This window comes from Neovison vison, chromosome 11 (genome assembly GCF_020171115.1).
Source record: "Neovison vison isolate M4711 chromosome 11, ASM_NN_V1, whole genome shotgun sequence".
NCBI lineage: Eukaryota > Metazoa > Chordata > Mammalia > Carnivora > Mustelidae > Neogale > Neogale vison.
Window position 1 is genome coordinate 135306677 of NC_058101.1, and position 13107 is coordinate 135319783.

At 38.0% G+C, this 13107-nt stretch overlaps 1 protein-coding gene across 2 annotated transcripts in view; it reads left to right on the forward strand.

Annotated features, from left to right (window-relative positions):
* The window catches only part of KLHL2 (kelch like family member 2), a 111082-nt gene that overhangs the window by 27747 nt on the left and 70228 nt on the right, over window positions 1–13107 (forward strand). Inside the window, exon 4 of one of the 2 annotated variants that reach the window (XM_044224797.1) lies at window positions 10117–10238. The exons of the other annotated variant lie outside the window; for it this stretch is intronic. Within the exon in view, the coding sequence (XP_044080732.1) occupies window positions 10117–10238 (122 nt within the window). The remainder of the gene's footprint in view (window positions 1–10116; window positions 10239–13107) is intronic. 2 annotated transcript variants of the gene reach the window in all.

Below are 13107 nucleotides of genomic sequence, written 5' to 3' on the forward strand. Positions count from 1 at the left end.
CATTGATTATATTCCCTGTGCTGTACCTTTTAGCCCCATAACTTATTCACTCCCTAGCTCCCCTTCGCTCATTTTGCTCATCCTACCACCCTATCTTCTCTGGTAACCACAAATTTGTTCTCTTTATCTGTTTCTGCTTGTTTGTTTGTTCTGTGTTTTCGATTCTGTATATAAATAAAATCATGTGGTATATATATTTCTCTAACTTATTTCATTAGCATGATACCTTCTAGGTCTATCCATGGTGGCTCAAATGCTAAGATCTCGTACTTTTTTACAGCTGAGTAGTATCTATTCATAGTAGATATGTACCAAATCTTTTTTCCATTCATCTATTGATGGCCATTTGGTTTGCTTTCATATCTTGGCTATTGTAAATAATGCTGCTGTAAACATAGGGGTTGTATATATTTTTTCAAATTAATTTTTTTTTTGGTAAATCCAAAATATATAAAGAACTTATACAACTTAACACCACAAAACCCTGAATAATTCAATTACACAATGGACAGGGGACCTAAATAGGCATTTTTCCAAAGAAGACCAGTGATGGGCAATAGACACGTGAAATGATGCTCAACATCATTAATCATCAAGGAAATGCAAATCATATCTGTCAGAGTTACTAGAATCAAAAAGACAAAAAAAGAACAAGTATTAAAGATATAGAGAAAACAGAGCTTTTTTGCGCTTCTGATGGGAATGTAAGTTGGTACAGCCACTATGGAAAGCAGTATGGAAGTTCCTCAAAAAATTAAAAATAAGCATCCCACATGATCCATTATTTTTCTTATGCTCTAAGTTTAGAGTAGAAGATTGAGGAAGAGGAGAAGATTGAGGAAGCCTTAGACTGGAGTATTTTTCTTAAAGATTTTATTTATTTATTTGAGAAGGAGAGATAGAGATAGCCACAGAGAGCACAAGTGGGGAGGAGAGAGAGAAGTAGGCTCTCCACTGAGTAGAGAGCCCGATGTGGAGCTCCATCCCAGTACCCTGGGATCATGACCTGCGCTGCCAGTTTCCCCAACTGACTACTTTTTGATGAATGTTTTATTTTTTACAGAGTTACAAAAAATATATTATGAACTTAAAACTGCAAGATCAAGGTTAATTTCCTTTCTCTTCAAAAGATAGCACTTAGAGTCTCCAGTCTCCCTCAACTTTGCATATCCAGGAACATGAATGCTGGATAGGGGTGGAGGATCTTATTATATCTTTGTTCTCCTTTTCTGTTTACTTTATGATCTAAACTATATTTTACTTTCCCTTTTTTTTTTTTATGTCTAACAAGTCTCAATTCCTCATGTTTTAGCTGATATCCAATTTATGAATATGTGGGCTTTGCCTAATGATGGGAATGAGAGGCCCTGAAGATATTCTGATTCCATAAATATTCCTAGTTTTGCAGTCCAATCTGCTCCTGAGGTTTTGCTGTCTATATGTAGTCAAATGTACCCATTTCTTTTTTTTTTTTTTTAAAGATTTTATTTATTTATTTTACAGAGAGAAATCACAAGTAGGCAGAGAGGCAGGCAGAGAGAGAGAGAGGGAAGCAGGCTCCCTGCTGAGCAGAGAGCCCGATGTGGGGCTCGATCCCAGGACTCTGAGATCATGACCTGAGCCGAAGACAGTGGCTTAACCCACTGAGCCACCCAGGCGCCCCAAATGTACCCATTTCAAGTGCAGTGGTCAGTGACTTTTAGTAAATGTATTGAGTGATCATCACTGTAAATCAATTTTGAAATTTTTTAAAAAAGATTTTATTTATTTATTTATTTGTCAGAGAGAGGGAGAAAGCACACACAAACAGGGAAGCGGCAGGCAGAGGGGGAAGCAGGCTCTCTGTAGGACTCAATCCTAGGACCTGGGAATCGTGACTTGGGCTGAAGTCAGACACTTAACTGATTGAGCCACCCAGGAGTCCCAGTTTTGGAACATTTTTATTCCCACATTAATGATTTTGAATTCATCCATGTCATAATGTGTATCATGAATTTTTTTTTATTGCTAAATAAAAATTGTATGGATACACCACAGTTTGAATGTCTAGTCACCTGTTGATGGATATTTGGGTTGTTTCCAGTTTTGGGCTGTTATGAATAATCCTGCTATAAATATCCACGTGCAGTTGTTTGTGTGGACATTTAATTTTATTTCTCAAGGGAGTAGGTATATAGGAGTGGAATTGCTGGTCCTATGGTAAATTTCTGTTTAACTTAAAGAAGACTGCTATGCTGTTTATATTCCTACCATTAATGTACAGGAGTTTCCACTTCTCCACATCTTTGTCAACACTTGTTGCTTCTTTTTTTTTTTTTTTTTTTTAAACTTGTAGTCATTCTGTTGGGTGTAAAATGGCATCTCTTGCAGTTTTAATTTGTACTTCCCTAAGTACAAATGATGTGATGATGTTGAGCTTCTATCTTTTCATATGCTTACTAGGCTTGACTTTTATGGTTCTTTAGCAATAGATGCTAGTCACCTTTCTGGCAATCTTTGTACATTTTCTACTTTTGAATCCACTGAATAAGTACATCATTTGTCAGAGATTAGGTAAGGAAGATAAGGAGATTTGGTCTAGGTGGTTTATAATATGGACATACATTTATTTATGTTTTGCTAGAATATGAGTCCATTATTTCTTTTTCCTTTTCTTTTCTTTTTTTCTTTGGCCTGAGGCCCTGTTTATTTTTTAAAAAATAGTGAAACCAACCAACCAGTAGACCTTTACATGCTTCCATTGCATCATATGTTATATATATATTTTTTTTTTCCTGCTTCGTGGATAATCAGAAGTGTTTGCAATGGCACAGGGCATTACCTACTCTTGTTTTCCTGTGACTGCCTGTCAGGAAATGGGGAATATGCACATGTCCTTTATTGGCTCTTGTTTTTAATCTCCCATAAATTGTAGGGGAATTTTTCATTCTAATTATAGCACCTAAAAAAGAATTCTGTTACTCATTGTAATTCCAAGTATATGGGTAGAGAAGGGAGGTGAAAAGTAATTCTGTGATATACTCACAAGTTTTTACTCTGTGAAGTATGGGCCTATTTAGAGCAAGGCCAGGTGGTTTAACTGTTACTTGAAAAGCATGTATCAGATAAGAGTTCTTGTGCTGCTAGGTTACTTGTTACAAATGTGGCATTTAAAATGCTGTTTCTCTTACACAGATACATTTGAGGCTTATTTAGTGCCACAGGCTAAAATATCTGACATCAAGTGGGAAATAATGAATTTCTATTTTTATTCTTTGTTTTGTGTTTTTTGATGATTTCTTTTGTCATATTGAACATGATTCAGTAATTTAGAATAGGAAAAGGTAGATTATCATTTGCATAATTAAGAAGTGAGATTTTTAAAAAGGTGTTTGGTTATAATTGTCTAAGATTCATGCTTTCACTCATCAAAAAATATTTATTGAGCTTCTTTTGTGTGCTAGATCTAGGTGTGAGGACTTTAGAGATGAACAAGATAGAGAAGTCCCTGTTCTCATGATTCTTCTTAGCAGGGGAGGAAAGGTTAGAGAGTAGATGCAAAGAAAAGATCATTTCTGGTATCACTGACTGCTGTGAAGAAAATCAAATAGGGTGTTGTGCATAAAGAGCCTAAATTAGGATGCTTTAGTCTACACATGACAGAAACTTCACTTAAACTGGTTTAAATAGTAAGGAAATGTATTCTCTCATAACTGGGAAATAGGCTGGACTCCAGGCCTGGTCAGATCTGCAGTTTGAGAATTTCATCAGGGATCTGCTTCCTTCTCTCTCTGCCCTGCTGTTTGCAGTGAAAATGTTATCCCAGAGTTGCTTCCCCTTGTGAATGACAAGATGCCTATTGAGTGGACCCAGCATCTCAAGGAAGGAGAAGGGTGGGCATGCTTTTTCTTTTTTTCTCTCTTTAAGGTCTAGCAGACCTTTTCCAGAAGTTACACAGACTAGACCAAAACTGGCAGGGGAATGCGGCTACAGTGTTTGCCTCAGATTAGTGGTAGGATTGGGGAATTATGTACCATGACCATCATAGAGAATGGCTGGCAGGGACATCTGGGTCAGCTTTCTGGAATGAAAATACCTGTGTGTCAGTAGCTTCTTTGTGACCCAGGACTAATGACAAACAAAGGGACAATAATGATTAGATTACAAATGGATCTGAAGAGTAATGGAATAAAATTTATGTATTACATGTAGCTATAAATTTGCCATTCACTTTTTAGAATTTCAGCACAGTAAAAGATACTGCTTAGATGATATGATACTAAATGTGGAAAACCCAAAAGACTCCACTCCAAAACTGCTAGAACTTGTACAGGAATTCAGTAAAGTGTCAGGATATAAAATCAGTGCACAGAAATCAGTTGCATTTCTCTACACCAACAACAAGACAGAAGAAAGAGAAATTAAGGAGTCAATCCCATTTATAATTGCACCCAAACCCATAAGATACCTAGGAATAAACCTAACCAAAGAGGGACAGAATCTATACTCAGAAAACTATAAAGTACTCATGAAAGAAATTGAGGAAGACACAAAGAAATGGAAAAATGTTCCATGCTCCTGGATTGGAAGAATAAATATTGCGAAAATGTCTATGCTACCTAAAGCAATCTACACATTTAATGCAATTCCTTTCAAAGTACCATCCATCTTTTTCAAAGAAATGGAACAAATAATCCTAAAATTTATATGGAACCAGAAAAGACCTCGAATAGCCAAAGGAATATTGAAAAAGAAAGCCAAAGTTGGTGGCATCACAATTCCGGACTTCAAGCTCTATTACAAAGCTGTCATCATCAAGACAGCATGGTATTGGCACAAAAACAGACACATAGATCAATGGAACAGAATAGAGAGCCCAGAAATAGACCCTCAACTCTATGGTCAACTAATCTTCGAGAAAGCAGGAAAGAATGTCCGATAGAAAAAAGCCTCTTCAATAAATGGTGTTGGGAAAATTGGACAGCCACATGCAGAAAAATGAAATTGGACCATTTCCTTACACCACACATGAAAATAGACTCAAAATGGATGAAGGACCTCAATGTGAGAAAGGAATCCATCAAAATCCTTGAGGAGAACACAGGCAGCAACCTCTTCGACCTCAGCCATAGCAACATCTTCCTAGGAACATTGCCAAAGGCATGGGAAGCAAGGGCAAAATGAACTATTGGGATTTCATCAAGATCAAAAGCTTTTGCACAGCAAAGGAGACAGTTAACAAAATCAAAGGACAACTGACAGAATGGGAGAAGATATTTGCAAACGACATATCAGATAAAGGACTAGTATCCAAAATCTATAAAGAACTTATCAAACTCAACACCCAAAGAACAAACAATCCAATCAAGAAATGGGCAGAGGACATGAACAGACATTTCTGCAAAGAAGACATCCAGATGGCCAACAGACACATGAAAAGTGCTCCATATCACTCGGCATCAGGGAAATACAAATCAAAACCACAATGAGATATCACCTCACACCAGTCAGAATGGCTAAAATCAACAGGTCAGGAAATGACAGATGCTGGCGAGGATGCGGAGAAAGGGGAACCCTCCTATACTGTTGGTGGGAATGCAAGCTGGTGTAACCACTCTGGAAAACAGCATGGAGGTTCCTCAAAATGTTGAAAGTAGAACTGCCCTGTGACCCAGCAATTGCACTACTGGGTATTTACCCTAAAGATACAAACGTAGTGATCCAAAGGGGCACGTGCACCGGAATGTTTATAGCAGCAGTGTCCACAATAGCCAAGCTATGGAAAGAACCTAGATGTCCATCAACAGATGAATGAATAAAGAAGATGTGGTATATATACACAATGGAATACTAGGCAGCCATCAAAAGAAATGAAATCTTGCCATTTGCGGCAACATGGATGGAACTAGAGCGTATCATGCTTAGTGAAATAAGTCAAGCAGAGAAAGACAACTATCATATGATCTCCCTGATATGAGGAAGTGGTGATGCAACATGGGGGCTTAAGTGGGTAGGAGAAGAATCAATGAAACAAGATGGGATTGGGAGGGAGACAAACCATAAGTGACTCTTAATCTCACAAAACAAACTGAGGGTTGCTGGGGGGAGGGGGGTTGGGAGAAGGAGGGTGGGGTTATGGACCTTGGGGAGGGTATGTGCTTTGGTGAGTGCTGTGAAGTGTGTAAACCTGGCGATTCACAGACCTGTACCCCTGGGGATAAAAATATATGTTTATAAAAAACAATTATTAAAAAAAGGATACTGCATTATACTTTTATATTTTTCTCAGATATTTTTATGCTAAACAGTAATGGAAATTAGAATGATAGGATTTTTGCATTGAAATGGATCTTAAGAGTTTGCTGTCCTAACCTATTTACTTTTTAGAACTTTAGAGTGCATAAATAAAGTCACCAGTTTTTGCTGGGTTTCAGGAGCCTTGATTAAAGGTCTTTGTGATGGAAATGCTTCTATCCACAAATATGTCTGTAAACTTTTATAATTGGAAGGACTTCGTTTTATACTCAAAAAAAGTAGAGATGGTTCAGTGTTCCCTAGTGAAGTACTTAGCTTGCCCTAGAATGTATAGTGGATGTTCAGTGAATTTGACTAAAATCCTTCATAGCTAGAAACCCATGTTCAAGACTAATTCATGTGTTAATTTTGTTGAGTAAAGATGCTACATTTTATTTATTTATTTATTTATTTATTTTTAAAGATTTTATTTATTTATTTGACAGACAGAGATCACAAGTAGGCAGAGAGGCAGGCAGAGAGAGAGAGAGGAGGAAGCAGGCTCCCTGCTGAGCAGAGAGCCCGATACGGGACTCGATCCCAGGACCCTGAGATCATGACCTGAGCCGAAGGCAGCGGCTTAACCCACTGAGCCACCCAGGCGCCCCAAGATGCTACATTTTAGATTGGCACATGTTTCACTTTTTATTCTTCTAGTCATTCCTTTACCCATCCAGAATCCTTTACCTATCTATAATAGGTCAGGCATTATGGGATATAGAGAGAAGATGAAAAAGACATCTTGCTCTCAGGGAGCTCAAGAATCCAGGTAGGGAGAGCTAAGTACTATTAGAACAGAGTGGATTTGCAGGAGGTACCCAGGTGTACCCAGGGTAAGAGCCTAACCCAGCTTTGGGCCACCAATAGGTAAGTCTACATGGAGAGAGGGTCCAGCCGACTCCTGAAGAATGGGGATTAGTCTGGGGAATGAGAGTGTGGGGAGACAAAGAGGACAAAGCTGATAAAGGCATCAAAGGAGGATATTGTTCACTGCATGTGGAAAACTACGGGGAGTTTCTTCTGGATATATGTTAAGGCCAGAAGTGGAAGAGAGAGGAAGCTGGATAGTGAAGCAGGGATGGATTTGGAATGATCACACATGCCTGCACTAGGAGCAGCTGGAGGCTTTTGAGTACCATGGTCAGATCTGTAGAGTTGCCCTAGGGGCAAGGAAAGAATTAGGAGGTTGCTGTGCTGGTGTTGGCAAGATGTGGTAGGACTCCAGTGACCTAGTGGCGGAATGGATGGAGAGGAGAGGGGGCATTGATTTGAGGTCTCGCTGAGGTTCATTCTGAAAGTTTTAGTGAATGATGGGATTTATTTATTTGTGTGAGAGAAAGAGAGCGCACAGCAGAGGGAACGGCAGGTAGAGGGAGAGGCAGGCTCCGTGCTGAGCAAGGAGCCCGATGTGGGGGACCCTGGGATCATGACCTGAGCCGAAGGCAGATTTATAATTGACTGAGCCATGCAGGCATCCCTACAACTCTCTTTAGTATGTGTTTTGATTCTTAGTATTACTGGCATTCTCAAACTATTAGTGCAATCTGTGGCAAGTTATTACTGTTTTTGTAGATTAACATGAAACAAAGATTATAACAATTTTAAAGCAACATATAATAGAAGTTGAATTTGTTGAAAGCAGATACAGTTTTCTGGGGAAAGAATTCATTAAAAAGAACACATATGGAATATATGAATTAGCAAAGTACGTCTTATAGTAATATCTTAAAAACTAGGATATTAAAAACTGCTTGTCATAGGACTGATTTCTCACTCAAATATTTAAGTTAAAGTCAGACTTTTTTTTTTAAGTTTTATTTATTTATTTGACAGAGAGGGAGCACAAGCAAGGGGAATGTGAGAGGGAAAAGCAGGCTTCCCACTGAGCAGGGAGCCTGATGTGGGGCTCCATCCCAGGACCCTGGATCATGCCCTGAGCCGAAGTTAGATGCTTAACCAACTGAGCCACCCAGGCGCCCCAAAGTCAGACTTGTTTTTGTCTAAACTAGGTCATGCGTAAGTCCTGAGGGCTGAATTCACTCCTTGAGAATTGAGTATGTGGCTTTATACTTGTGTGGCCCCAGGCCCTGCAAGGCTTTATACATTGCCATAGCCCTATAGGTGAATTAGATGTGGGCTTTGTCTAAAGTCCAAGTCCACAGTCCCAACTATCTTCACGTTAGACACAAAAGAACTTTGAGATGATACAAATTCCATCTGTCTGCAAGATCCGGAGAGAGTAGGATAGGTGTTGTGCCTTATATGCAAATGAAGAATTATATTTCTGTATTTCTCAACCTTTCTTTTTTCCTCCCTGTTTTTAAAGGGGAAAAAAACAGGCTGAGGCAATACACACATAAGCCAGTCCCTTGTCTTCCTACTGTATGGGCATATATACCTCTTCCTCATTAACTGTCTTCCCTTGTAATAACTGGTAGACGTTCCCCCACCTCCATCTCACCCCTATACCCCTCCCTGGGAGGTGGCAGGATACTTTTGAGATATTTTAGCTCTTAGGGGAACAGCTTCTTTCTGAGATCTTGTCAGAAATAATCTCTAGGGAAGTATGCAGTTAAATGTACATCACAATTATTATTTCTCTCCTCCCAGGGTTTATGTTTACAAAGAATTTGGTGTAATTATGGATTCCCATAGGCTTTCTGATAGCTTATGGTCGCTGACAGTGTACCATGGCTAAAAAAAGAAATGAACTTTCAAGAAATCCTGAGGATGTTATCTTGTTTTTCTGACAGATGTTGGATTTAGGTAAAGGTGAGGGGTGGCAGCATTGCTTTTAATGCTGCTGCTTTTATCTTTGTAACCTAATGGAACCAAACTCTTGTGCCAGGTGTCTCATGCACTCAACATAATTATTAGACTGCCTTCATCATCATTTTAAATGGAAATTTTCTTTCCTCAGCATTTGACACTTTATATTTCCCTATGTCTTGGGTCATTTTATGTTGTCCATACATGTGTGGTCAAACCTGCTTTCTCTCCCTAAGTTCCCTTCTCTTTTCTGCTTCCCTGTTTCTTTCCACAAGAAGGATCTTATTTTTGATCCTTGGATGTTCAATTAGTTCAGTGAGTAAAGGAAAGAGGTCTTACAGCACGGTCTCGCAGGCAGTGAGATAGAAGAACATCTGGCTTTAGTAAGAAGGGCTGGTATGGAAGTGACTTAGGTTTGTGGATAAAGTTCCCACAGATGACAAAGAGGAGCAGAACATGGGCTAGAAGATCTCTGTACGAAGCCCCTTGTCATTGACTAGCCCTTTTGTGATCCCTCTTTTGTCTTGCATTCCCTCAGTGGTTTCTGTAGTTTGTGTCCTAAATGTTTTCTGCATGAGGGTCATGTTGTCCCTGAGGACAAAACCTCTGTGTTCATTGCAGGTCACTCATGCACTTGGCAGCCACTGCTGTGCTTGTTGAATGAGTGCTGCTGACCAAGTGAGTCCTTTTTAGCAAGTGCTCATTGCTATTAGCCAAAAGGGGTGACATGGTGACTCTTCTAGTCATGAGTAGAAATCCAAAAAGAAAACAAGCTGCCCACAAGCATGGACCAAAAAAAACATGGACAGAAGCATATACTGAACTTAATAATTCCATAGGTATTATAGTTGGGCATGTGGCATGGTCACTGCTTTGATGTGATTTTCAGGTACAAGTGGGTGACAAGTACATTTTCTGGTTTTGGGGGAGGTAATGGAATGTTCTAGGCCTGCAAAAAGTGGCTGCTTGTGTTGCTTAAGAAATATAGAGAGTGGCTAGAAAATGGCATTGGTATTTTCTTTTCTCTACAGCAGTGGCTTGCTGTAGCGTCACTCTTCCTTGTTTGTGTTTTAGGTGAAATGAGTGAGAGCCGAGCAAAGAGAGTTCGAATAAAAGAGGTAGATGGCTGGACCCTGAGAATGCTGATCGATTATGTTTACACTGCAGAAATTCAGGTTACAGAAGAAAATGTACAGGTGAGAGTAAACCCCTCATACCATTTAGCTCTTTGTACATGCCATTTTTTTTTTTTAAATCAAAAGAGCATACCTGCACCGCAGGATACTTTTTGTACTAAAGTAATGGAATTCATTGTTAAAACTGAATTTCTAAGGAATATTTGGAATGATTACATCTTTCTAATGATGTTTCTGATTTCAGTATCTTTTATATTTGAATCTTTGAAGTTTGAATCTGTCAGTTCTCTGAATGACACTTGTTTGTGAAAACGCTGTCATACTCATAACTACTGATTGATGTTGCCCACATTTCTCTATTCTCTTGAGGTTAAAATCTACAAAGGGTGTTTTTGACTATTAACAGTCTTTACTTCTTTTACTATTATAGCATCTTCTGTAATTCTAGAATTTAGCTAAAATTTAGCATTGCATTTTCTTACTTTCTTTAAAGAGCACATGTTTTATATATATGATGTAAAGGAATAATACAGATATACATATATATTATATAGTATGTAGTGTAGAAGGTGAAAGTGCCTCTTTTAAATTATCTTTTCAGACCATTTTCTATGCAATAACGTATACTCATGTACTCACCCATGCACAGTTTTCCTGATATAAATACATTTTTACTATGCCTGTTTCTCTGAAATTTGCTTTTTTCACTGTACAAAGTATCTTGAAGTTCTTTACACTTCAATATATGTGGGCCCAGCCCCTTCTTTTTGACTGGCATCCCATATGTTAATCAGTATATATGATTTTTCCACTTTTATAAAGATACTGCAATGAATGAACATTTTTATATTTCCATCCAAAACTAATGGAATAGATTTCTTAAATGTAATTGGTGGATCAAAGGGTACATGCATGTTTTAATTTTTGATAGGTATGCCAAATTGCCAACTGAAAATTTGTATTTATACTCCTTCCAACAGGTAAACTGTGTTTTGAGGACAACAAAAAGAATTAGGACTAACTTCTTAATAAATAATCTCTGAATTATACTTGCTCAGATAGGAAAGTGTGGGCTCAATATTTTGTCTCTTGTAATTAGTTGAAATATGATACAAAAATTTTTGAGTTTGGAGACTGAAATCTTTGGACATTAACTTATTAAGACATGCTTTTATTAAATCTGAGATACTGGCAGTGGTGAAGCCTCCTGATGCTCTTACCCAGGTGGCCTTATTTGCCTTTACTTGGAAATCCAGTTCATGAGGTAAAGCATTTGAAACAACCTTGGTTGGTACTAAAGTTGTGTATAAAGGTGTGAATCAACTGCTGTGTGAATTTTTTTTTTTTTTTTTAACCTGGAGAGTGTTTGGTACATGTCATGAGGGAGAATAGTACCAGCATATCATTGCAATCTGATTTTTTCTGTATAGTTATGCTAGTTTCTGGGTTTTGGCTTATCGTTTTGAAAGAGACATTATCTTGGTTTTCTTCCTGCTCCTTTTTAAAAATTCATTTGAGTTCATGGGCCTCATTGTGCCCTGTATCTGACCTTCAACCAATGAATTGCTGATTGTCATAATATGTGACATGAGGGAAATTTGCAAAAGATGATTTAGGCCTAAGAGAATAGACTGTGTGAATTCAGCCCTCAATGCTGTTTGCAGTAGTTCTTGCGGTGGAGACATTGGCCTATGGGGAACTGGGAAAACGCCTCTCATGTTTCTTTTAATAGCTGTCACGTTCTAGTCTTGAAATATTATTCATCATAGTCTTTCAGAAAACCTCTTGCCATGCTGATTTGCCTTTTGTGTATATATTCAGCTCCTACAGGAATACATTCAGAGTTGTATTTGGCAGACTTACTAAATGCTTAATATTCATGTAGTTTTTATTTTTGGGGGGGATGGTGGGGGAAGAGAGCATAGAGATACCTTGCTATGCAAAGCCTCATTTATATTCCATTGAAAAATACTTCTTTTAGGAAAGGCAGTTTAGAATAAAATTGATTAAAATAAGTTGCCCTTTCTGTAACAAGTATTTTTCAGTGAAATACATAGTAAGGGTTTACCTATGAAGATATGCCAAACTGCTCTCTCTTCTGTTTTGTGTATCTTCATGTACACTTTGTTAGATCTTTCTTATAAGCACTGTTCACCTTAGGGAAGGGAGTGGTATGGTGGAGGTATGTGGTGTACTTGTTAAAGTCAAGCTGAAATTTTAAATGGCCCCAACTGGGAACCTGGCTCTGGGTAGATCTGTTTTGAGAGAATTGACAGTGGGGATAGAACTTTCTGTAGTTCAGAAGTTTGTTGTTGTAGTTATATTTTCTTAATTAGACCTAGAATCAAATGTCAGGTAACCTCTCTTTTAGTAAGTTTCTGTTTTAGTAATAATAAAATATGATTTTAGGATAGCAGATGTCTTAGTGTTTTACTTTGGGATTGCACGTTTTGATGTAGAATCCTGGAGCCATAGAATGTTGAGGTCCAGCTGTCTTGGTCAGTTGGTGCCAGAACAGGACCATAATCCTGCTTTTCCTGATTCCTACTTTAGGGCCTCTTCTGTGATACCATATAGTCTCCTATTACACAAATTAAAAAATTAGATATAACAGTCGTTTGAAGTGAAGGTTGAACTTTGAGTCAGAATGAGGGAATGAATCAATTTGAAACATTAACTCCAGAAAAGGAATAATTATTATGTGTTATGTAAGTAATGGGACTTTAATTTTTGGCTCTTTAGGGTTTCCCTGATTTCTCTTTCTTTCTTTCTTTTTTTTTTTTTTTTTTTTTCTGATGTTGCTGTTTTTTATTTTAAGTTTTTAAACTTTGGTTTTGAGATTAGGTATTTGCTTTTATTTATGGCAAAATTGGGGAGAAATTTGAGCCAAATGAATTTCTTTGTGTGTTTTTTTTTTAAAGGAGAAATA